Consider the following 26,737-nt stretch of genomic DNA (forward strand, 5'->3'; position numbering starts at 1 on the left):
TACTTGGACGGTAATAGGTGCTTGTGCAGTTCTTTAGTCCCACAACTGAAAAACAAATACCGCAATTTGCCAGCGTGCTAGGTTACTTTCCAGGCTATAAGTAGGCATTTCAATTTGGGCAAAAGCATTCAAACCAAATGAGTCCCGGCATCCCATTATACTGAATTACTTTCTGCCGAGGGTATCTGAAGTGGCTCATGTGATTATATGACGGCCCTCGACTGGTTGGTAATTAGTCTGGCTCATGGTTTTAATATTTTAGTCTAAATCTTAAATAAAAAACACATATGACTAAATTACACGTATAATTAAAGTTTATTTGGTTCTTTCCCCGATGTTTCCTTCCCTTTGTTTTCAACATGCACCTCCTTCTCCTTCGACATGTGAAGTTTATTTCTAATTTATGCTCTTAGTGCTACAGTAGCAGCTTGTTAGTATTCACCTCAGCGCCAGCGCCGTATTGTAATCGACTCTGAAATGAGGGATATTAGCGATAAGCCCCTCAGGTTTGTCAGACCTGCTTATCACCCGAGCATTCATCCTCTGGCTTCCGCTTTCCTTCCATCCATCCTTCGCCTAATGGTGTAGTTTTCCACCGGCAGGCTCCAAAAAAACAATTTGGAGTCGTAAAAGCATAACAGGAAGAGGAGGAGGAAGAGGAGGAGGAGGAAGAGGAGGAGGAGGAGGAGGAGGAGGAGGAGGAGGAAGAGTGGTGCGCGCCTTCAAAATTCTGGTTTAACGTCACGAAAATGGAATATGTTATTTCGATTTGTTATTATATTTATTTCTTTAACAGGTTTATGACACGTTCCGATCACTCAAGGGGTCCTTGAACTCATCATTAATCACTTAAATAGCATAGAGCATAAAGAACGATAGTTATTTATACTTATACTTTTTTCACGCTCTTCAATAAACGCTGCGATGCAAAAAAACATTTACCACAAATTGTGATGTTAAACAAAATTGCCTACATTTTTGAACCCCCCCCCTTTAGCTATAATGATATGATAACGAGAACCTATTTTCTGAGCAATTTCACCTTTTACAAAGTCTTTCAGTCCCACTTTTTCCTGAAGATCTGAAAAACTATTCGATTTTCAAGCCTCACAGAGCTGAATGGAAGTCAGTGGGGAAGGTGTGGAACACGAGACTGTACCATCAGTTCAAGAAAATGAACATATATTTAGGGACCAGTGGACTGTTAACATCTAATAAGCTCTTGACAGTGACTTATATTTGATACCATGATGTGAGTTTATGTCCCGTGGGGCAGAAAGTAGGTGATTTATCTCTCCTTCACTGCGACTGACCACTGATTTTTAACCACCTCTTCGCTTTAGGGTCAATTAGACGTCATTTTATCGTTAAGGTCTCTTAATAAATGACCCACGTCATTTTATTTCTTCAGATTTAATGGCTGTTCCTAATTTAAAAGGGGGACGTCGGATAAGCATTAAATCATGATCGTAATACAGGTGGAATATTTAGGTCGTCAAACTGTCTTCTTCAAATTCCCGTGCACATTCCCTGCCATCTGTCTCTCTCAACTCCCTTCCCACCGTCCAATCAGAAGCCCTTCATGGGACCCTTGACCCCGAGGATAAATGGGGCTGGTACGTGTGAGGATAACAGCAGGGTGTTGTTATGATAGCGAACCACAGGGGAACTGGTTTTGCCCGTGAAATGAGTAGAGCGACACGTGAGAGCTTCTTATCGATCTGACCTCTGTGGTTAAAGGGAGCTGAAAACAGACAGCTGCTTTTTATTCACCTCCAGATTATACCTTTTACGTTAAGGGGAAAAAGAACTGCCACTCACTCTGAACACTGTGAGATTTCAGGTCCCTCCATTCCTGTGAGCCCGTCTCCTTGTACTGCACCAGGTAGTAGCTGATGGGCACGCCGCCGTGCGAGTCGGGCTTCATGAAGGTGACGGTGGCCAGCCGCTGGGAGACGGCCGAGAGGCGCACGGAGTACGGATTCGATGGCACGTCTGAAACAACAAGAGGGGGGGCGGGACGTGTGTTTTATTCACATTGAGTTATTCACACTTTGGAATTGACTGCTCCATTTCCGGATCTGAAAAATCACAAAACTAGGACAGCACTGTAATTCACCGCAGTACCACTCGGTGTACTTTTAAACAAAGCTTAAGTGTAAACACAGTGGAACAGAACTTCCTGTGCCTCCCACCCATTACATCACTGTCATGGCCGTAATCAAACTAAAGACAGACCTTATTGCTGTAATAACTCTCGGCCCTGAAGGCAATTTAACACACAGTTAGAAAAATTCATTTTGAGGTGAGGAGGTCCATCACTCAGCCGCATCTCTCACGCGTCCTTGGAGTTTTTCACCGCTAAACAAACATGGTAACTACTTTTTTTCTATTTCCTTTCAGAGCATCTTTTGTGTTGTTTGCACATTTGCTTGTGGCCTTATTTAAAAGGTGAAGAGTGCTCAGCTTCCTCCTGGGATCATCCACCCGGCACGTGTCTGTTATTGGTTCAAACTCCACCAGTGTCTGACGTGTGTTTCCCTCTGTGTGTGTGTGTGTGTGTGTGTGTGTGTGTGTGTGTGTGTGTGCAGAGTTGAAAGAGTCAGAACAACTTCCTGAACACATTGTTTTCTGCAAGACAACATATTAGGTCAGCTTTTTGCTCACCACTTTTCTCCTTAGCCGGAGCAATTCAATCTGCACTAAAGATAATTGGACTGCACTATTGTGTATTAGGCCGCGCTACCGTAAATTAGGGGCCTACTTCAGAAAATAGCGAGGGGTATGGTAAATCAGCTGGCACTATTTCAGATTAGGCTAGCCTGAATAGGGGTGGCGAGTTGTCGTGACATTTATCTTCCCCGAGAATTGCAAATAAGGCCATTACCATTAGTAGAGAGGTGGAGGGTTACAGAGTAGTCGGGCTGTTGGAGTTACTGTGTTTCTAAAAGTCTGGGGTCCCTGACTGTGCACAATCTTGACTCCGCTCAGGTAGAGGAGCAGGGGGCTGGGGGGGGGGGGGGGTCAAACGGAAAACAGCTCTGCAGACCCACCTGCCTGCGCCAGGATGAACTCCTGGTATCGAACTCCAATGTTGTTCCTGGCCGTGCAGTTGTAGCGGCCAAAGTCCCTGTCGGACATCGGAGTCACCTGGAACCAGAAGAAAAGAAATTAAATGTATCATTCAATGAATTCCAAAAATACAACCCCAACAGCAAACAGTTGTATTTGTCCAGGCATAGAGATACCATCCATCCACCGCTTATACATTAATCTTTGCTGGGAGCTGGACCTAATTCCAGCTGAAGGAGGGGAAGACCCTGAACAGCTCACCAGCACATCCCAGGAGAAACATACGGAAACAAACAACCATTCACACTGAGCCTTCAATCGATCGAGCCCCAATCGGCATGTTTTTGAAATGCATGAGGATATACAGAGAGAAGCCAGACATCACCGTGCCTCCCTCAAGAGATACTGGGAGATACTGCATCTGACATTTCTGCTTCCCGTCTGATACAATGCAGTCAGAGATCTGTTTGATGCACTTAAAGCTACATCAATCCAAGTTATTGTTTGACATTTACAATAGCACAAAGGACAATGAGCGATATGACGGGGGATAGAAACTAATCATTTACAGGATGCAGGGTCAAAAGTGTCTCATTTCATCCGGATCACCACCTTTTACTGCTTCTGGAACTTAAAACCTCTTAACAAGCTTTTATTAAACTATAAGAGAACTTGTCTCATTGTAATATTATCTGTGCAATATTAGCAAGTGCAATGCTACTATGTGCCAACTGAGTACACATACTCTCTATATCTATATACTCCTATTTTCTATTTCTATTTTACTTTATTCTGAATGGTTTTGAGGTGTTTTAAAAGAGGAAGAATAATACCTTCTGTCACTTACTCAAGAAAATTAACAATGTAAAAACAAACTGTGCCCTGCTGCGACGCCTGTGTTCCTTATATTCCCTCTAATCAAAAGACAAATACTCCTGAGAGAGACGATAAAGACAAATCTCATCCCGTCCCGTCCTCATTTAGGAGCTCTTGCTGCCGATCAATTCCCTTTCCGTCACCGGGATCGATCAGGTACCGCCAGCGTTCTCTCATGTTTTGTACTTGCTGGTAAACAGCTCAATATCCCAGTTTCAGCTTTGATCCGAGGGGCTTGCACCCACCTCCAGCACAGACTTGCCCTCCGTGCTGTGCACCCGCGTGTTGGTGGTGGCCTCCGCGGAGATGGTGAGGCGCTCCCGCCTCCACAGCATGGTGGCGGGAGGGTTGGACATCACGTCACAGCTGATGTTCACCGGGTTCCCCTCCCACGAGTAAAAGATGGTGTGATTGGTCAGGAACTTTGGTATATCTGCCGCATAAAGAAACAAGTGATATTTAGTATATGGTAATGAGGCTTTCAGGGCTAAAACAAGACCTGCATTAAAAACTAATTGTGGCAACTTTTCAAAGGTGGAGCTGTGTTGGATTAGAAAGACATAGAAATGACTCGCTGAGGCTCAGCCCCAGAAATTCCTCAGAAGGAGAGAAAAACAAAAAAAAAGCATTTCATTAACAGTTCCCAAACTCTCCGTGCAATTTTAAAAAGAGAAACAAAAATTTAATTGAAGCCGCCTCACGCTGGGGGGACAGGGGGGGGGGAGAGATCTCCATTACGATCATCTCCGCAAGAAATAAAAATAAATGCAAACAGAAGCTCATTTGGCCCGGCAAATAGGGGAGGGCAGTAATGGACGATCGGAGTGGCGAGCCGTCGTGTGGATTTTCTCCCGGCCCAGTCTTGCCCGGCTCAGTCGGAGAGGCATTATGGTTGTTTTATGTTCGCTTGCAGGATTCCATTAAAGAGATTGATGCCCGGCTCTCTGTCACAGCCGAGGACGTGTTATCCCCCTGCAGCCTGCAGTGACTTAGTAAATGAGTTCATTAGTTCAGTAGCGATGGCTGGCTCAGCCCCCACGCACACCCACACACACATGCACACACACACACACACACACGCGCGCACACACACACACACACTTACAGCCTGTGTCTCCTGCAGTCGGAGACCAAGTTGTCAACTGTTTACAGTTTAATGACAGCGACTTTGCCTTATGGTTGGGGAGCTGGTGGATGCATATGAGATTTGTTGTCAATTTCTTTATGAGGATGCCATCTAACTTTCTTTCCCAACATCTCAACTTTTCAAGAGCTATGCAAAAAAAGAAAAAAGGGGTTTTAAAGGGGATCCGTGAACCACAAACACACCTCAGCCCGAGGAAGAGAAAAATTGGTTTCTAAATGACAGCAGAGACACAGGAGTCACTTTTTTCTTTTTTTCACCCTTCACTGTGTCTCTGGATGTTTGTTTGTCTGCCCTCTCTTTGTTCTTCCTCGGAGCTTCAAGGTGGAAAACGCTGCTCCTGGAGAAATGTATATTTTTTTCCTGTCTCCGGTCTCGTTCAGGCGAAGCAGAGCCCACTCTCGTAATGAGCGCGATCGTTCCGAGGACAAAATGGAGATCTCTGCTCCAGAGCTCATTAAGCAGGGGATAGTCCGTCCCAAATAACCCCCCAACAACCAGCACTGAGGAATGGTTGTGCTCACTGGGAAGTAGGGGAGCTGTAGCTCCAGGGGTGAAAGGCTAAGCGTGATATCCTCTTATTAAGTAACCCTCCTGGAGGCTGTGTGTGTGGTGCAGTGGGCGCAGGGCTTCGGGGGGGGCTTTATGTTTATAGAAATATAATGATCTTCAAAAAGAAAAAACAGACTGGGTGAACTGTTGAACCTCGTACATGCATGTCTGCAAGGAGTTCACTTAAATGCGTTTCATTTTCACATTAGGAATATGATACCATATATATCTATATGCAGGGAGTGGAGGAGTAGATGAGGCGATGTCAAGTGACCGGGGCTCCAACAGACATATTCAATTTGCCGAAACACAAAAAAGCAACTACATAAAAGAATAACTGACACAAAGTCAAAGAAACAACAACTATATGGATGACAACACAAGATCAATACAATGGTAAATAAAAGTGAGGCTGAAAAAAACATCTTCTCACTGAGCTTTTCTGTGCCCGGATGCATTTCTTGCTATTTATGGGCATGTTTAATCTAAAACAAGGTACAACCTTTCAAACTGTTTAGTTCCTCTTAAGGTTTGTACATTTAAAGTCAGGTTTAAGGCCAATTTCTCAAATTGACTTAGTTAAACAAGCAGAACGCTCTGTGAAGCAAAAGTGTGTGTACTGTAATGAGCAGGACTGTCACACACACGTGGGGGAGCTCAACCCTGATACTCACACTCGATGTCCAGGAACATGCTCTTCTGATGGCCTCCGATCCGGCTCTGTGCCTCGCAGTCGAAGCGGCCCAGGTCGTTGAGCCTCACGCCGCTGATCGTCAGCACCGACTTGCCGTGGCGGCCGCGGACCTCGAAGCGTCCGTCCTGCCTCTGAAGACACAAAGCACCTTGATTTTAGATATTATATTTAAAGGAGACGCAAACTTTGATATCTGTGATCGTATAAAGCGGGAGAAATGATTGATTGAGTCCAACGAGTAAAGTTCCTGATCCAACTTTGTAGCCGGGACTCAATGACAGCCCCTTGATCCATCCTGACCCCCTTCCCCCCCCACCGTGGCAAGCAACTGTCACTTGTCACAGAGAGTCGGGGGTTCATGCGGAAAAAAAAGAAAAGAAAAGAAAAACCCTGTCGATTTATTACAAGGTCATTACATCTGTATGAAGACAGATGGTATCAATTCGAAGCAACGGGTCAATTACAGCAGACGAGGCTATCATTCCGGCAATCGACATTCACTCGTAATGAGAAAAAACACCCCGGGAGCATCCCTGCTGCAGACAGCATCCAGCTGTAGCCTCCAGACGGTTACCTAACAGATACCCTCCGTCACCCCCCGAGAAACTACTTTTCAGCAGAGCCGCCTGTGGACTCGGGGGTTGATGGATCTGAGAGCTGCGAGACTGCAGCAGGGTTTCTCTTTCTTTTTTCCTTTTTTTTTCTAGGATTGGAAGAAGATTTGGAGGTCAGGTTCACTGAGTTCGACTACATCAAACAACGAAACCATGATGCAATGAGGATACAGTGGTGAGATGTTGTTTGACAGTTTAAACGACATTTTAAACATCTTGCACAGAAGTGTTTTGGCTCTGTATCAGTTATAATCCAGGTCCAGCCAAACAGACAGCAGAGTATTACTAGAGAAAATACTATGGAAAAAGGATCGAGGTGGAACTCTAACAGTTTTGCAAAAATAGCTGGTTGTCGAGTTGTAACTGATAAGAACCAATCAGGGAGCTGAGTCATCAACGTTTCAGTTCTTGCTCATCCATACTCAAATGCCGTCCTGTAGTTTTAAAACCACCACTTGCTGCATATGAATGTAACTATTCAATCTACCACATGCTATTTACAAAATAATAATAAATAAATAATTGAAATTGGAATCTTTATTAAACTTCAGGAACAAAAAATGCCAAATGATTATGTTCTCAAAGACAACACAAGGACTCAACACAGTCACATGTGTAGCTGCTCGCTGTGGACAGGTCAAGTATTATGGGTCAGCCTGCATACTGACATACTGTACATGTTGCATGAGCGCACACACACATCCACACACAGCACAGGAGCTTTGTGTTACACACTGTAACTTGTACTGTTGCACCACACCAAGTTTACTTTCCCCACATTGTTGCCTCCTAATGAGACAATTAAGTCAACTTAGAGAAACAGCTTTTAGTGGGGTAAAAATAGAATATAATTATTTAGCCTGAGGCCTGAGAGTGTAATGTAGGATTGCACTCAAATGAGTTTGTTCCCCGTAAAGGAATTAGCTAAATAAATAAAATGCTGAGGCTGAGAGTCAAATCAGGCTCACAGTAAGCCTGTTTAGCAAAGGGATACCCCACAGTGCGTTAGGGAGGTTTTTGTAGTTAATCGGCAATATTCTTGTTAGTGTGAACTTGCGTCATTGTTGCTATTAATATTCCTGCCGACGACTTTATTCACGCCACAATCGTTGCACTCATCAACGTGGCACCGCGGGAATTCGGAAAAACACAATTTCCTGATGCGTATATTTAGCCGCTTTAGAGTTTCGGGGTGAAGCTGCGTTCACGTCATGGCGGAGTTGCTGTAATCACCCAGGTTTCCGAACTTGTGAATATGCAAACAACAGCTGAATCCGAATCGCGAGCGGCCAGCCGATACATCCGGAAAAACACTCTCTCGGAGAATGAGTGGAGGAGATCAGCGCCACTCTCCAGGGCCTGGTTCTGTCCAGAGGTAATGAAATCCGCCTACCAGCCCCTCTCAGGCTGGTTAATTACCACGTTGTATTTGTTGTTTCGTATCACATTTAATCACAGCTATGGGATTTCTGAGAACTAGCAACAGAGAGTATAACAAAAAAAAAAGGCCCTCACCCACCTGCCTCTGCTAACATTCATTATGTGTCTAAGCCTCATAAGCCTCGGCCGTGAAGCCCCATCTTGTGAATCACACGCTCTTTATGCAGTCGCTCTTCCACTGCTCAGGCATTATCCCGTTAAGAATGGCTTATCTTTGCTCTTATCGCCTCAATACTACCGGCCAATGAGGTGAAGCGGCTTTTTGAAAGGCTCGGTCCTGGATCCCCCTTTGTGTCGCCGCCGCATCCCCTGCTTGTTTGCATCGCCGGCTGAGGTCAATGGGGATTGGGAGAGTGTGCGCGCGTGTGAGTTGAATAGGAATGCCGGAGATGGGTGGGTGGGGGGGGATGAGAGAGGAGGTGGAGGAGGAGGAGGAGGAGGAGAGGAAATCTTCCAGGAGGGAACTTCTGAGTCAGGAAATGACATGCCACCCCACTCCCACACTTCCTCCCACCTCCCACCTCCTCCTCCTCCTCCTCCTCCTCACCCAGCACCAACTGACAGGGTCTGTGTCTGGAGGCAAACTCGGTCCCTGAAGCACGGTCTGTTTGATATGCGCCTCGGTGGAACGACACAACAGCGGCTCGCGCGCACGCCCCTGGAAACACACAGGCACGCTGCGGCGGCGCGGTCACACGCTTACTGTCAACACACACGTGAGCGGCCACCGACACGAGAGCGCTGAGATAAAAGGCCAGGAGAGGCGAAAGCCGAGGGAATACGGGAGCTGGAGGGGAGATGAAAGCAGCAGCAGGTAGTAGGGCAGAAGAAATGAGAAAAATATAGGAAGTCCTGTTCCTATCTGATCCATAAGACCTCAGAAATGAGAGCGTGTGTGTTTGTGTGTGTGTGTGTGTGGGGGGGGTTACATTGAGCATATGAAGCTAAATTGCAACTGTAATCTCTCAAATGGGATTGTCCTTCCTATGTTGCTGTGTTAATTGAACGCTGGAGGAAGTTTCAGATATGACAAATGTCAGCTGTAAATGTCAACAGGGCTGGAAGTCCAATTCTGGCCAGAATGGCTTATTCTAACTGTTCAGAATGGGTTGAGAACATTGGGTTTTCTTATTTGCCCCACTCTAATGAATAGTGTATCACCTCAACCTCACAACGATAACAAAATGACATTTTACGACGTCCCAAGGCAAACGTGGGCGTGCAGAGTGGCTTCAACGGGGCTGTGATCTGTTTACCTCTGTGTTTTGCGGCAGCTTTTGTGACCAGGTATCAAACGGGAAAGAAAACAATAACCTCGGCGGGCGCGGGGCGTCGGTTTCTCAAGGGTTTAAGTGCAAACTGTCTTTTGAAGAGAGAATCGAATCAACACAAGCCTGACTCCTGAATAACTGAGGAAAAGGTTCAAAGGTTCTTTGGAAGTTAACATTAGATGAATCAACAGGCAAAAGCTTTGATAGGATTATCTGCCTTTTTATACTTCCTGCCTCTAGTAGGTTATATAGAGTTAATATAATTTGTTCACATTGTTTGTCTGTTGTTTAGCAGGATTAGGTCCAAAAATACAGGACGGATTACTATGACATTTGGTGGAAGGATGCGGTTCGGGTCAGGAAAGAACCAATTAAATTGGGTTGCAGATTTGAGGAACCCAGGAATTCCTTGTTTTCCATGCGCAACAGCGACAGATACACAAACTAAACAGCGAAAGAGAGAACTGCGTTACCTGTTATGATAACGATGAGGTCTGACGGTCTGCGTGTATGATAAAAACTTCATGGGCAACTGTGGGAGCGGTCACACAGGAAAAAGCACTGCATTCTGCTAAACAGTGCTATAAGGAAGCAATTCATTCAGGGAAGTGATTTTGTTTCTTACTTAAACTGTGGCACGACCAATTTGAATCTGGTGGGTCACCCCAGTCAATATATGAAAAAGTGTTAAGTTTAAAAGTCCAAAGTCGGCAGTGCAGAGTGTTGCTCTCCTACTGAAACTCCAAAGGCCCCTGAGATGCCTCCTAGGGGGGCTTAAAGAGACAGGAGCTAAAACCGATCATTTCAGACAGAGGCTGAAGAGAGGAGCTTCAGCAATGAACAGTATGAGAAAAGTGATGTGTTTTCTGAACATTAGAGCATGAAAACCTGTACAAGAAATAACGCTAATTCAAATTAGGAACCCGAGCATGAGCAGAATGTGTCTCCTTAAAAGTCACGAGCTCCCCAGTGATGTTCTGGATGAATAGAACAGAGGCGACGGCGGTTTTCCAACCCTGCTCGGGATCAAAACAATACCACAGGAGCGGAACAATGGACAAACTCCTGCCCCGGTTCATAATTACACTCCAAAAACTGCCTCCTATTATGTTCCTCGTAGACGGGGGGGCTCACAGAGTCAGTCGACAAAGAATGGGAAGAATGGAAGCAGCCTTATGTGGCGAGTCAAAGGGAGCCCATTGTAGCTTAACGTCTCAACAAGAGAGGCAGAGTGTGGATATGCAGATCGGGGGGGCAAATTGAGAGAGGAACATCCCGCTTTAAAGTCAAATGACTGGGGCCATCCATCACGCCTGGCGCTGCACAGGCCGTGTTTGCCTCCGCGCATGTTGAGGTGTGTTCGTTTGCATCACGCATTTCCATAATTGCATTTGCAGCGGGGAAGAGAAGCACTTACTCTCATTTTTTGGGCTGTGATTTATCAACCCGAGCGGTTCGAGCCAATGCACACATTCATTTATCTCCGCGTTGACCTTTCTCGCCCCCCCGAGCAAAAGAACGGCTGCCATCATTGTTTTTCATTTTTTCTCTTACTCCTGCTGAGAAGGCTTCAGCTTTGAAGCCGTGATGGAAGTACAGCGTGTGCTTCCGACGTTGATGGCAGCTAATTCAAGAGTAATTACCTCCCCGGTAAATGCGGCTGCGGCTCATTCTGCTTTTGATTTGCGAGGCTCGTCTTGTGGACAAAGTGAATAATGGATGTTGGGAGAAGGGAAAAAAAACAAAACACGCACAACTGAGGCTTATTATCTTCTCAGGTTCTTTTGTCGGATTAAACAAAAAGTCAAAGTCAAACAGAGCGACAAATTAGAGTGTACATTGAAAGGATTCGGGTTTGCCCTGAAAACATCAAGGCTCCTGCAGCTTCTCTGTGCCGAGCGCTAATCAGAATAAATATGTGTGCTGATTTCCCTTCATTCCGCCTGTACGCAATAACACATGGATCAATGTAAAGGTGGTTTATGAGCAGCTTTGAAATTATAAAAAGTCTTTGAAGCTAAGTCACGTGTCAGTTATAGCGAGGCGAAGCAACTGGGATCCAGCACTGACTTTTGAATGGGACTATTGTTAGCATTTGTCTTTGGACCTGAGCAGCACTGTTGCCTCGGCAGATTGGAGCTATAATGTCAGCCTTTATTTTGATGAGGACATATACAAATAATGACCTGCTCATGCTGCACATTTATTTTAGGACTCAACCATACTTCACACAAATACTCAATTTTCCCTTGGATAAATGATAGTGACATTTTAATGGTCACCATAGGGCCGGAACAAAGAAAAAACATTATTCATGTTTTTCTATTTCTAAGCCATTAAGCTCTAGCTTTTCTCTCACACGAGCACATGAAACATATGTTGAAGTGAAGAATCTCAGTCATCCAGGTCATAGTAAAGTGTACTTGTGAGTAATATTACAAATACTTGTAGTACAAAATGTTCCTGTATTTACGACGTATATGCAAAGTTAACTAATACTCATAAATATATTAGTCAAGTAAATGCTGTCTGTATGTGCTTTTTAAGTATATTCTGAAGCATATATGAACATTATAGGCTGCATAATATCTGTATAAATTATGTTCCATGTGCCCAAGCTCATCAGCCGAACACATGCTTCGGGATGATGGATGCACCCACACCCACACCCACACTCACACACACACATACACACAGAGAGCCAGATGGAGGCTCTGGCAGCTTCTACCTTGTCCCCTTCCACGAAGGTATGGCCGTCGCTGGCCCTCCTCCAGGAGATGTCGGGCAGAGGCTCGCCCTCGGCCACGCAGGAGATCATGGCGGCGCTGCCCTCCACGGCTGTCACGTTTTTCAGCTGGGTGATGTGAGGCTGGACTGCGGGGCCCGGCAGAGGACGAAGGGAGGGAGGAGGATAAAAAGAGGAGAGAGGAAATAAAAGTGAGACAGGAAGAATGGACCGAGAGGCAGCATACGTGAGGAGCGAGTGAGGAAAGGAGCTGTCAAAGATCTAACCCATGAGGGAGAGGCGATGAAGGCTATACCACGGGGTTTGAACACAGAGCTGGAGCATGACTTTGGTGCTGACAGTCTAGGCCACGATCATTTATTCACCGCAGTCATACTCTCCAGGTCTGGCATGGCGGCAACACGTGCCCTGTGGCCCATTTTTAGTTTTGCCTTGATGATAACACAAAAAAACGGACTTTGGTGAAGTTTTAGAGCGTAACCACCTCCGCATGCGCTCGAGTTTTAGTTTTAAGTAAGTATAGATTTTGGTCTGGGGGGGGTGGGGGGTTGGGGGGGGGGGGGGGGGGGGGGATGCCACTCCGGTACCTTCTGATTCACTATTGACGCAGAGCGAGCACCACAACATGTCCTGGAAAGCGTGAGGTTTGAGGGGCCACACACACCAGCTCCCCCTCTGCTCGCCCCCCCCCCCCCCTACTGATAAGGCCGCTCTAGGCAAAGCCCCTGGAACACCATGCATGTCAAAGGCACGGAGGTAGTCATACGAATCATGGACCCCCCCAACCAACAATCACACACACTCAACAAGAAAATCCTTAACAGGGCGCTGGCACTGTAGCATAGCATAAAATCCTAAAACGAAAAGGGAAGTGAATTGAAAAAAAAAGGGACGACTGTACTGCAGGCTCTTAACACCGCCCGGTGGGGGGAGGGGGGGGGGGGTGATCTGAGGAGAGGCAATTTCACATGGCTTCAATCTCGGGGTGTAGGAGCCATCTTGAGGGATTTGGGGAGGGATGTTTTGGTCCTTGCATGGGTTCACACATACAACACACACACACACACACACACACACACAAACACACTTCAATACCTGCAAAGACCTACACTGGGGGGGGGATCCTTTCCTAATCACTGTATCAAAAAGTGCTGGTTAAGTTGAATCAACAGTTAATTGCAGGATGGGATGCATTTTAGTTTCAGCTGTCCTGTCAATCACTTATAAACTTAGTCATGTCTAAGTCTAACAAAACAAGAAAAAGGACAAGTTGTACAATCAGACTAGAGTTGATGAATCTGCTGACAAACTTTATTCAAAAGTCCACAAAGGCTGTTTTCAAAATGTCCCCAATCCGTCCTTGACAAGAGGCAGATCCCAGCGTTCTGAATGCAAGAGCATCTTTAAAAATCATTGTCGAGTACAATGCTATTATACAGAATGGTAATGACATCTAAAAACACCAGAACAAGCCTGACATTTCAATTTATGAGAATCATTGTTTTGCCACAGACGTCTATGGCTATAACTCCAGCGCAAACAAAACAACTAGCGCTGATGAGTTCTTATGTCAACAATGAAGTCCTAAAAGCCCATTTTACTGGAATAAGTCAAGCAGATTTTCCAATCAGCGATAAGTTGTTTCTAAAATAAATCATCTGCCTTCAAAAAACGATGGAGAATCAAGTGGCGTTTTCTCGATAACGGTGCGAGAATCTTTCTGATTATGTTTTTGTCTCGAGTCAAAAACAAGCTGCGGCGGGAACAAGCGAAAAATCATCTCAGCCCATTGAAAGTTTACTTCGTCGAGGAAAAAAATAAACCAAAAATCTGAACAGCCTCCCTAATGAGCCTAAATGACTTGTTCAGAGGATTTCTGCAGAGAGGAAGATGAGGAGCACTTCAGCTGATCACCCGCATCTATTAAAGCATGTAATGACTTCTGGTATCAGAAAATACGGATGTAAACAGACACTTCCACTCAATAACGCGGATACACACTCGAAACCATCCGGCTCCTATTCATAAAGTGTTGGTGGTGCAGAGACCGGCCTGAACCAGTTCTCCCCCGCTGCCTTATCTGCAGACTTGCCCCAGATGCCCTTCATCATGCAAATATTAAATGGGAAACGTCTCATTTATCAACCACGCTGCAAAAAAAAAAAAAAAAGCTCTCTGCAGGGAACATTATTAAAACTCATTATCTAAAACATTTCGACTCTAAATGAGAAAGAGCCGAGATGCATTTGTGTGCCGAGAGATAAAAATACAGAATTAATTCAACCTTCCAGGTTCGGGGGGGGGGGAAGAGTTGGTTGTTGTTTGTTTTAGTTGGATTCGTGCATTTAAATTGAATTTTGTGCGTTTTTCTTGAACCCAACGTGTGCATCTTCCACCCCTAGCATTTGCTCATAAACATAATCACACTTAATTACCTTAATTAGAGGTATAATGATGATTACACTGTTAAACGTTTGATTAAGCCCAATGACAGTGTCAGATCCGGCATTAAAAACGACTCAGCAGTTGTTGGAGCAGGAGGCACAGAGACATCACCGATAAAGTTCAGCTCTGGTGCAGTTCGACTCACTGTTTGCTCATAAAGAGCCAAATAGCAGTATAGTTATGTCAGTGATATTTACGGTTAAGGACAGTAATAACCCTCCATGGTAATATTTGGCACCGCGTCATGCTCTTATCCCTACGACTGACAACATCCACAACGCAAGTGTGTCGGCGTAGATTCTCTCGAGTCATCCCGGGTTCTTTTTTTTAAATCTCCTCTAAGCTTCGAGGGTTTAACAGGAAGATACACGTGTATATGTGTATATGTATATAAGCTGTTATACATATATACATCCATCCATTCAGGCTCTGATTTGTCGTTAATCCCGGGAGTTATTTTGTGTTGAAAAGTATAATTTCCAGAAGACAAGTGAGCGTGTCGTGCATTTCTGGTCCACAAAGGGCAGATTGAGATCCAGTGCATCAGCTGACAGCAGTGGATCCCTGTGCCAGCCCACATCACCCGACGGCTCTGTGGATGCAGGAGGAAGGGCAGGCAGATATTGGAGCCGGGGCCATGACGCCAAATGTGTCATTATGCATTCAGCAAATCCATGAAAGAGGACGCCGTGTTTGGGGGACTAGCCGGCTGCAGGGATACCGACGTGTGCATCTCTGTTTCCTCTGATAAGTTTCTTCCTGTATCACGGCTCCCATCGTATATTCCCCCTGTAATGTTGCTGCACAATGGAGAGAACCAAAAATCTGACATTTATTGTTACCGCCGCAGATACTGTCGATAAAGTATCTGCTATCAAACTGCATTACGGTGGAGATTTGCGGTGCTTTTGTCACTATAGGTTATCGAGTATAGATTGATCGGTAAAAGTGACACTTTCGTATCTAAAATGTTATCTACGACAAGGAAATCATGAAAAATACACCATGGCCCAGGCATGCACTGTGGCTATTTTTCAAAACTGTAAATGATGCATTAAATCAAACGACGGTGTGAATTACAACCCCCCCCCCCCCCCCCGATGGAGGAATTATGCTGCTCGGAGGATGCATGTAGAAGTCCCTGGAGGCCCGTGCAGAGGGGAGAGTTAGTGGTAACTGTGGGCCGGGATGGAAACGCATCATTCTCACGAGGCCGGGGTTGTCAACATCAAATTTCACGGCAATCCATCCTGTTATCGTCGGGACATTTCGGGCTAGGACGACCCACGAGCCTCCCTGGAGCCACACTGCTAGCATGTCTAAGACGAACCCTAGAAATGTTACGTAGACAGTGTAAATAATGGATATATTTGTCTTCTCCCCCCCCCCCTCTGGGCACTGAATGACCCGGAGCCCAAAAGGCCAGACAACTTAACATAATCCCTGAAGACTGGTAGTGGCTGCGAAGACCAACACTGGCATTTACAGCTCAAGGGCTGGCCTGGCAGCTTCTGCCGAGCGGTCAGACATGAGCGGACACGCGCACGTGGAAGTGTCGACGTGCACGACTGTGGAACCGGAATGAAAGTGGCTTGGAGCTACTAATTGCCCCGATAACCCGCTTGTGGAAACACGTGTTCATGTGTTTCTACACCCGCCTGTGAAGGTGAGCATGAGGCAGCTGCACGAGCGGGAAAAACTTCAAGGAATAATTTGCCTTTCTCACATCTTCCCTCTTTCATTTTGTGCCGAGGATCCAGTCGCCTCGGCTCGTTTCATCACCTATAATCATGTCATCATGCCCATTAGGGGGAAAAAAGACATCAGTGCATCTTTCCCCTCTAATCTTACCCTGTTACGTTTGTGAACGTGGAATTTCTGCCACAGCAGCACATTAGTGTCAGAATCACGGGATGCGATGATGCAATAAATGCCTGAGGCGCAGAATGTAAACGCCAAGTTGTTGTTAATATCAGCGGATGAGTTTGTTAGACGGCTGTTTTGAACTGTATCCGTCAGAGAAGGAGGGCAAGGCTTTCCGGTTTCCTCTGTTTCAGGGAATGTAGAAAAAAACAAGCCCAAAAAAAGTAAGGCGGGAAAAAACATGAGTGGCGTTCAGGATGAGGCAACGAGCTGCAATTCCCAAACGTGAACTTGCAGCACCCACCTGCAGGCTCACCCTGTGTCTTAAACGGCCTGCTCTCCTCCGCCCCCGGGCCGTCAAGGGTAATAAAACTAACTTACATCTGCGTTTCCCCCGGTGCACCGTGAAAAACAGAACCCCCCCCACCCCCGACCCCCCCTTTAACGTCTTCATTTATATGTGCATTTTTTGAAGAACAAGCGCTTCCCACGTCTTGAAAGGAAGTTGATGACAGGAGCACAAATCTCCATACATTTTCACGAGCCGCACTATCACGGAGATCTGTGAGGAAATAGCCAGCAGGTTTTCACAAGAAATATAAATATAAATTTTCCCCTTTATGAGGAGTGCAGCTATTGATTTATGAAGCAACACATGAAATATTTCCTTCCGGGGAGAAATATATCGATGCAGCTTTTATTGTGGCGGGGCTGCGGGACTGTGTTTGCTTTTGAAAAACAGGTTTAAAAAATAAATGAAATGTAATTGTGGAGGCACCCACAATAAAGCTTTATGGATAAATATAAAACACTTCTCGTGGTCTGGGGCAGTGCTGTTGTGTCTGAAGGGCTGGACGCTTTGTTGTTTTAACCATATCCTCTGTAACAATGTATTTTTGTAACAATGAATATAAAGGTCCTCAAACTTTCTTTTAAACCCAAACCATGGCTTAATATAACTAAACTTTTATCTTAGCATTGCTCCATCATAAAGGGTTAGTTATCTATTTTGCTTTGGTTATGCCACCGAGCATTGTTGTGAGATGTTTCCTTGTCTCCAGATTGGAAACGTCTCATCGGGGCCAAACGAGACACTTACCGAACACTTTGAGGAACAGCTCCCTGTCCAGGGACCCTGCCTTGTTGGTGGCCTTACAGGTGTAGGCGCCCCCGTCCCCTTGCCGGATGTTGTGGATGGTCAACATGCCGCGGCCGCCTTCCAGCCGGTTGAAGACGTGGTGCTCCGATGGCTCCAGCTGCTGCCCTTTCCTGCACAACCCCAAAATGACAGTTGCACATGTCACAAATGAGAAAATATGACGACTCACTTATCCCTGACAGTGACGTCCACCATATTCACACTGAAGCACATCATGATGTGTAATTTCGCTCTTTGGACGTTCGACCGAGGCTGAGTGCAGACGGTTTGACTTTGACATTTCGCAGAAATCCTTTCAAGCTTGATCAAAGTGCATTTTGGATGGACGTGTGAAACCATAATTGCAATAACTATGTCTCAGTGAATCATTTGCAGGGTGTCATTATCATTTCCCCAGTCGCCGTGCCACGACTTCTCTGTCCTGCCGTTCAGACAAACTGGGATCTTCCTCCTCCCCAGTCAGGGTTTTGAGTCTGGGCCGGAGCTCGATTGTGTTTCTGCACTCACAGAATGACTCGTGTGCGCCGTGGAATACAGTCCTCACTTAATGTCTTTCTTATTAGACCCTTTAGAGATATTAGTCAGAAGAAAAAACAACAACACACAACTGCTTAATAGATCCATGTCTATATTTAAGCTTCATAGCATAACGGTGTGAAGCCGGTTTTGCCGCCTCCCCCGTTTGTTTATTTGCGGCTGCTTAACCAGCCGTTTCATCTGTAAGGTTAAAGGGATTCTTTTAAGTATTTGTGGCGAATTTGACTTTTCTCTCTCCCATGCTTCCGCAGATTTAAACTCATTGGTGCCTTTTAATGCCATCTGCAATGTAGGCTAAAAGTAAAGGATTAGCTCAATTACCGAATATCTGTGGAACGGAATCAAGCAGCGACTCACTCAAATAGAAATACATCTCTAAACTCCTCTGAAGACGCGTGTCTGTGGGAAAATAATTATGTACAATGTAGAAAGGGGTCACTTGTAGTTCAGGGAATTATCACCCGGCTCTGCACTTCCCCTCAGCGGAGTCTTTTTACATCTTTCCACTAATTGTTTTTGGTTTTATGCCCTGCGACCGCAATGTTTTATTTTTTATTTGCTGGGTCCTCATAACGCTCATCGAACACATTTCCAGCCACAGCAGGAAGCTCTTTATTTTTTGCTGCAGAACATAGTGGAGCCCCGAGCCACCGATGAACCAGAGGTTGCTGTGGGAGTTGGAGGAAAGCAAAAGTAGAGCTGCAGTTTAAGGGCTAATGAGTGTTAAGTATTACAACTTTGCAGAGTTAATGTTAAACTGCCACACAGCATTAAATCTGCAATATAAAAGAAGTACAAATATTCTTCAAATCTTAGAAAAAGTTACATTTCTTTATTGATCCAGTGGAACTAAAAAGTTGACAGTCCTGAGGTGAGATAAATAAGTAATGTCCTCCACTCCCTTTACAACTAAAGTCTACACTCTATACCTCATTGCTGGATACGTACAGGTATCCTCACCTGGGTTTAAAAGAAAGGATAACAATATAGAAGCAATAAAAAGCTATAGCTCTGGAAAAAACAGATATGAAGAAATAGAGCTGTCATTTGCCATTTATTATTAATTCAGTGGGATACTACTTTAACCCTGAAATATAAAGGTATGAATATAAACACATTGTCATTCCTACCTGGTCACTGGATAGAGACAATAACGCACTGAACCTGAAATTGGCCCCTTCTTTTTGTCAACCTCATAAACCGTTGTGCAGATTAAATTCCAAAAGTGATGAGTGTTAAATTCTTAGAATTATGCAAACCTCTAACTACATTTGGACTTCCCTCTGTGTGGACTGTGCGAATGAAAAACAAAACAATCGCATTATTTCTAGAGACCGCAAATATGAAGATTTCGAGGGCTCGGACACAAACGCCACAAACACGGTGGGGCCATGTGGCCAGATCCACGCCGCCCAGCCGCACCACACTGTGTGATAAAGTAAAAAGCAGGAGGCAGGATAAGTGAAAGAAAAACCAGAGCCAAGTAATAACTCGAGCAAGCCAAAGAGGAAATGAAGAGAGGCTTCATCTTTGGGACGGACAGTGCGGCGGGGGGGGGGGCGGCTGCAGCACTGGATGTCATTATACTGACTGACTGCTGACAGGTAGTCCATTACCCATGATGCACAGGGGATGACAGGAAATGCAACTGGGAGGCTGGAGATCACTGGGAGAGGCGACATCAAAAAGAAAGAATAAATTGGGTTGTGATTGTTGTTGACGCCGAAGCCCTTTCTTTGGTTGCGGTGCTTTTTAACGCTGTGGTCTGGGACCAGGCACGTAGGGAGGGAGGGAGGGGCCGGGGAAATGGAGGAGAGCTCACTGTGAGGTTTCTCTGTGGACACTGGTGTCGGCCTCGAAAGCGAGACGTTCTTCCTGGACGATTGTTTAATACTGTACGTGAGGGGGGGACTAAAGTCAATTTTTCTTTTCGCTGGAATTTTGGTCCATGAAAATCATGCTTGGGTGATACATTTGAGTCAGACTTATGGTCTCAACAGCACTTGGACGACATGAACAGCTCAACAAAACCAAAGGCAAGGCATATTGACCTAGGGTTAGTTATAAATCCATCCATGTTAATGGATGGGACATGAAGAGTTTAAATTTGTTTTTTTTTATTGTGTTTCTGTAGAAATGGGGTGAAATGTCCAGCTGAGACTGATACAATTCATTAAATTCATGGCATAAACTTCTCCATATAAGGGAGTAGAACTTCTTGCTTCGCAGTCACCTCATGTGTGTGAATAAAGTGAATAATATGAGCACATGCTGTAAAATAATAATGCAATTTTCGACGCGATTCTCATTTGAATCGGCTTCTCTGATCACCAAGCCAAACATAACTCAGTTTCCTGTTTTATAAAAAAAAACAGAGGCAATGAGTGAAACAACTACAGTCTCAATATGAAAGTAATAACGGGATCGATACCTCAGCTCTCACCCATCACCGCTGTGAGGTTCCCCTGCCTCTTTATGCACGCTGTTAAATCATTAAAATCATATTTTCCTGCTTTGCGCCGCCGCTGATTTGACAAGGTAGCCCCCCCCCCCTCGGAGTGAATTGTCGAGGTTGTTTACCTGCTGAGCGGCGTCTTTAAATGTTGTTTGTGCTTCGATCGACTTCTCTTTCAAGCTCCAAAACAAAGACGAGTCAGCGCTCATTATGTCTCGGAGACAATGTCGCATTCAGTGCGGGAGCGTTGCGTTGGCCTCCCCAGTTTCACTGCAGAGTTCCCAGTTTGTTGTGTACAGGAGTTTTACAAGGCTCCTGCCCTGGCCTCGCTAAACGCTGATATTCTGACTCCTTCCGTATCACTCGCGACATGTTGTGTGCTGACATCCCGCTGCTTCAGGACAAATGAATCAGACACACCGTGAGCGTGTGCAATTATTTTCCGATGCTTCCTCAAAGTTTAGCAGTAAAATACGTAAGTAGAAAATTTGTAATTAGCTGGCCTCCTGCCATTTTTGGGGAGTGACGCTCACTTCTTTCAAGGACCCTGTTGTGAATGCACGTGCGTGCAAATGTTTTGTAATGTCACCGTGTCAGCAGGAAATCCCCCCCCCCGATTCATCTAATAACTTTTCCCGAGTGGCTCTGACTCTGACTCTGATTCACACCTGCTGGTCACAACCCCCTGGAAACTGCTGCACATTTTTCCACAAAGAAAAGAACAGGCAGCTAATCTAAAATATAACAACCTCGAATTTGCAAGCATGAAAGTGTGGACTTTTAAAAGCACACCTTAGTGCTGCTCGGAGTATTTTGTTCAATTCAGAGCTATGTGTTAGTGCTTTTTTATCAGCCACCATTTTAGTATCTGTACAATGTTTTTGCCGCCATATTTCGCATGTTTTATCCGATAAAAACAATTTACCCGCAACTCTTTTTCAAAGTGCACATGGATTTGTTTTTTGTGAATGTGTTTTCCTATAGTTGCATCCAGGCAGCCATTGATTTCCATTCACTTCCGTGCAGCATCGATAAAGGAACTTACAGAAAGCAGAGAGAAGCCTGAGGTGCCAGATTAATCACTGTAGAAACAACGTCTCTCCTCAACCATGTGACTCGTCAAAGTTGCATCAGTGTCGTGAGGTACCGAACTGCAATAATGCTACCTCCGTTGATTTGATTAACACAACTTAGCGCCGAAGAAGAACTAAATAAAGCACGAATCAAAAGTTAACGAGCTGTTTCCTGTGATGGATTACTTCAAGAAAGTCCAGCTACACTCAGCAGCTACGCGGCAGTAGCATTGATTTGCACTAAGTGGGCTATAATATATATCAGAAACACATTATAAAGGTGCGTTAAGATGAATTAACGACAAGAAAATATTACCAAACCTATAAAGTCGTAAAAAGACGCTCAGGTGAAAATAGCTGGTCACGATTATGACGCTATGTGGCATGTGATAATATCGTGTGGCTGCCGAGGGGCAATGAGCAAGGGCGGACTATCAATGTCTCAGAGCTGCGGAAGGGAAAAGAAAATTACACTTGTACATACAGGATGTGTGCATTTATTTTTCTCGAGAGGAAACGTTCACGCATCACACGGGTAATAAAGATGAATGCATTTGCGATAGTTATGGGCCTGTTGGGCTACAGATGTTTCCCGGAAACCGACTCACAGCCTGAAGGAGTTTTTATTAGCCAAGACCTTTTTTTTATTGGCTCGATCTAATTTATCACTCGTTGGAAATGAGCGTGGGAAGTCTGTGCTAAACCAACACTATTGGGATAAATGTGCAAGGTCGGCAGAGAGAAGATGGAATGGGTGCAATATTTGGGGCGCATATTGCTCCACTTCATCTTTGAGTGTCCACGGTTTGTCATTATAATTTGGGTTATTGCTTGAAAAGGTTTACGTGCATGTTCGGAAAAAAAACCTCATCCCTTTCCTCGTACCGCCCGTCGCTGCAGCTCCTCTTTTCAGCCTCCGTCTGAAACGCTTGGTTTTTAGCTAACGTCTCCGAAAAAGCCCACTTTCACTTTACTCAAGTACTTTATGATGAAACTATTTAATACAACAAGCTAATAGTTGGTGTTAACTTATTTAAAGGGGCCAAGGCAGAGACTGTAACATCAATTTCTTAAATGTCTATCACAACAGGGCGTTTACATTTAAATAAACACTCAGCTATATGGGGCGTGCCATATTCGGCGCTGGGCGTGCATTATGCAGATGAGGCCATAATGATACCGGACGGCTGAGGAGGCAGAGCCGGAGCTTCAGGCGAGTGTTCTGTCAGGGAGCTGCCTCTACCACTGACAGAAATAGAAAATATGACACACATAGAGGAACAGACATGTCTGTACTTGAGGCAGGAGAACGTACCTGTGCCACGTGACCACGGGGTCCGGAGATCCAGAGGTGATGCAAGTCAACGTGACGGATTCTTGGTAGTCCGCCGTGGCGTTGAAGGTCTGCTGGAACACGGACAGCACCGGAGGGACTGCAGACACAAACAGGAAGAGACACAGTGAGACGGGAGCGTCCTCACTAAACCCTGAGAGTGAAGAAGATGAGTCGACACTAAAAGCCACAATATTATTGTGTCCGAAAAAAAGGAATGTGAGTCTTAATGAAACAATGTGGTGACGGATAGACGTTTTCAAATGGAATAAATTGGCCTCCTAAGTGGTAAGCACTCACTGAAAATGTTACTTCTGTCTGTAATCCAACGGGGATTCCAAGTAACACTGTGACCCGGCTTTGGTAACAAAACACAAAAGGAGCCGAGCACAGCGATGTGAAAACCGTAATGCTATTGTCTGATTCCGAAATGCCCGGCTAAATCCACATAAACAATGCCAGCGGAGAAAATGTGCTCCGACACATCAAACACAGCCGCACTGTCGGTGGAGAACGGCACTTTGCTTCTTTGTCAACAGACGATTCAGTCCCCGTCAGACGCTTGAGCTCCGGCCGATGCTCAGATTTTCTTGGCCAATCTCTGCAGTGTCTGAGTTTGGGATTTTAAGCGTCAGCGCTGGGATTTTAAGGTTCTCGATTTGGAAAGGCCTGCGAATACAAACTGAGAAAGCTCTCTATGGTCATATTTCATCATGACGAGAAATAGATTTATATTAAAGAATGTTATTTATAATATCAATCGATCAGTTTATATTTATAATATAGATAAGTCTATCAACCGGACCTAGCCACTTCAAGTTTTTGCATCAGCGGCATTACAATCAAGACATTTCAGCCTATTTTTACACCATCAAATAAATAATTAAAATGAAGCTCCCATGAAAAACTTACATCAGTGTGATAAAACCCTAAACTGACATAAACCTTTGAGTAAAAATGATTCACCTGCACTTTGACTTATTAGTTTAGCCCATGTCCCATCACACAACATAGAGGAGGCAGAATGTATGACCTATACTGCAGCAAGCCATCAGGTGGCGATCAAGATGATTTGGCTTCTCCTTTGGGAAGCTGTAATGTCATCCATCTTTATATGCAGTCTATGGCATAGGTCACCAATAGGCGGGAGTTATTTTACTTTAAATGAGAAAATATACTTTTTTTTATTATAATTTATTATTTTGTACCCTCTAGTTCAATGTGAGAATTTATAATAAACATGGTTGAAATACTATTGAATTGTGTTAAATTAGTGCAACAGTGCAGTCTGTTATAAATCGTCTACAAGCATCAGTGAAGCTGAGCAGCGGAGGTGTTGATGACTCTTTCCTCCGTGTACGCCGAGAGCTGTCAGGGACACGCAGCCTGTCCCTGCCACCCGACCAGCTGAGGGCTGTCATCTTGTCATTCAGTTCAAAGGAGAGCAGAGCACGCCCCGGCCCTTTCTCCGTCTGCCTCTGCACTGACTCGCGAAATGACAGCTTCATAGAGGGAGCATGTTTATCAGGCGTCTCAGTCCATTTCTCAGCGCTGCGCTCCTGCTCCCGCTGCGGCTGCTCTGGCGTGGCCTTGTCCGGTCGCTCTGCGTGATTGAGCGTCGGCGGGACATTTAGTCTGCTGGGTAGGGGAGGACAGTGACACTCGGAAAAAACTAGAACAAAAAAACCAGGTGACGATCAAATAAGTCCACCACCTGAACACACAACTCAGAGGCTGAACACACAGACTCACAAAAACAGTCTCGTAGTGAGCTGCATTTCTAATGGAGTGGGGGGTGAACTAGAGAAAACCCTCCTGAAAGATGGTGGGATTTTATGTCCCCAATATGAATACATGCATGGAGAATCACTGATGATGTTGTGACTGGATAAAGGGTGTTAATGTTATCATGTGGCACTGTTTGCTAAATCTTAGGCTACATAATCTAAAATCTATAATCACACACTCTACTATACTATTATTATGATTATTATTATTATTATGTAAACACATCCCTGGCCACTATGCGCATCACTATGCAATTTACCAATTATACTATTATTCCATGTGTACTCTGATAAACCTGTGTAATTATAATTAAACTGTGCAATATAAAGCATCCTGTGCCACTGTAATTATCTCCCTCTTTGAAAGGTGGATATATCTACACCTCATTTTGTTCATAGTTTGTTGCCTTATTTTTTATTCCGTCCTCTTTATGACCATTTGCTGCTGTAACATCGTCAATTTCTCTGATATGAGCAAAAAGTTGAATATTTAAAAACATAATAAACAAAAAGAAACAGAGGAGCTTGTCCTGGACATGGCATGTGATGAAAATGTTGGCAGAATTTAGTTTAAAATTAAAGCCCATTTTCCCAGATTTTTTGCACTGACTAACATTAAACCAGCAGCTGCACGGGGATAATATCCAAGCGCCATTTGTTTTCTTCTGATTAAAAGGAAAAAGTGGATGAAAGGCAGGAGAGGTCACTTTGTGGGAAGACGCAGCTCAGTCGCTTGGATGTCTGTAAACTGACATAATTGGTTTTACGCAAGTTAATGAATTGAATTTGCGAGCGGTGTCGCCTGGAGGAAGTTTATTCCACGTGGAGCTGCTAACAACTTGGCGAAAAGATGAAAATTAAATAAGATATGTGGCTTAAAGGCTCATTAAAATCCATCAACGGCTTGGAGAAAGAAAGAAAAAAAGCCGCTAAGAAGAAAATACGAAATTTTACATACTTGGAATAGTGAATAGGCAATTCTCATCCAAACATCATCATCACAGATACCTAATGAACCTCAACACTGCGGAGTCGTCTTTCTTAAAAGATAAATCACTAGATTCCGCAGTGTCGGTTTATTTAGTGATTGTCTTGTGGGTGAAAATGAACAAATACTTTTTGTCATAAAAATCAACACAGGCCTGAGTGAGACACGCACATCGAGGCTTTCCCGGGATAAAGAATAATCAAACACGATGAGTCCTTTCCAATAGCACTGACTCGGCGAATGAGAGCGGGGCCTGACGCGATAACCATTGCCGATAGATCCCCGCTCTCCTCCTGTGCCATGCACCCCCACACCGGTGAACTTTGCTGAAACAGCCCCGTTAATGAGACGCGCTGTCAAGCGGGGAGGCTTCAAAAGAGCAAATCAGCAACAGTGCTTAAGCTCTTCAAAAAAGAAGAACCTGGCGATTGCCTTTATGAATTCTTCATGTTTTAGTCGTGTCCCCTTTGAGACTTCAGAGGCAGGGTGGCGATATTGAGATGTTTGTAAATATACAGTATTTCCACATATAACCGTGCTGTTTTCTGCGGATCGCCCACATTCACCCACAATAAATGTTATCGCCGTGTTACACCCGCGACCTATTCAGTCCCTGGCTGTTTTTGAAGGAAGACCTTTTCCCAGAGCGCTCATTAAGGATTTGTTTTGCCCTCTGCATTTGCACGCG

The 26,737-nt window shown here is 44.8% G+C and overlaps 1 protein-coding gene across 1 annotated transcript in view; it reads right to left on the reverse strand.

Moving 5' to 3' along the window:
* The window catches only part of LOC128430780 (neural cell adhesion molecule 2), a 72,952-nt gene that overhangs the window by 28,479 nt on the left and 17,736 nt on the right, over positions 1 to 26,737 (reverse strand). Inside the window, exons 6-12 of the mRNA XM_053416826.1 lie at positions 23,257 to 23,374; positions 17,817 to 17,986; positions 12,392 to 12,537; positions 6,319 to 6,469; positions 4,194 to 4,381; positions 3,054 to 3,150; positions 1,822 to 1,995 (exon numbers count right to left, since the gene is read on the reverse strand). Coding sequence (XP_053272801.1) covers positions 1,822 to 1,995; positions 3,054 to 3,150; positions 4,194 to 4,381; positions 6,319 to 6,469; positions 12,392 to 12,537; positions 17,817 to 17,986; positions 23,257 to 23,374 — 1,044 coding nt within the window. The remainder of the gene's footprint in view (positions 1 to 1,821; positions 1,996 to 3,053; positions 3,151 to 4,193; positions 4,382 to 6,318; positions 6,470 to 12,391; positions 12,538 to 17,816; positions 17,987 to 23,256; positions 23,375 to 26,737) is intronic.

Source organism: Pleuronectes platessa, chromosome 24 (genome assembly GCF_947347685.1).
Source record: "Pleuronectes platessa chromosome 24, fPlePla1.1, whole genome shotgun sequence".
Classification (NCBI taxonomy): Eukaryota; Metazoa; Chordata; class Actinopteri; order Pleuronectiformes; family Pleuronectidae; genus Pleuronectes; species Pleuronectes platessa.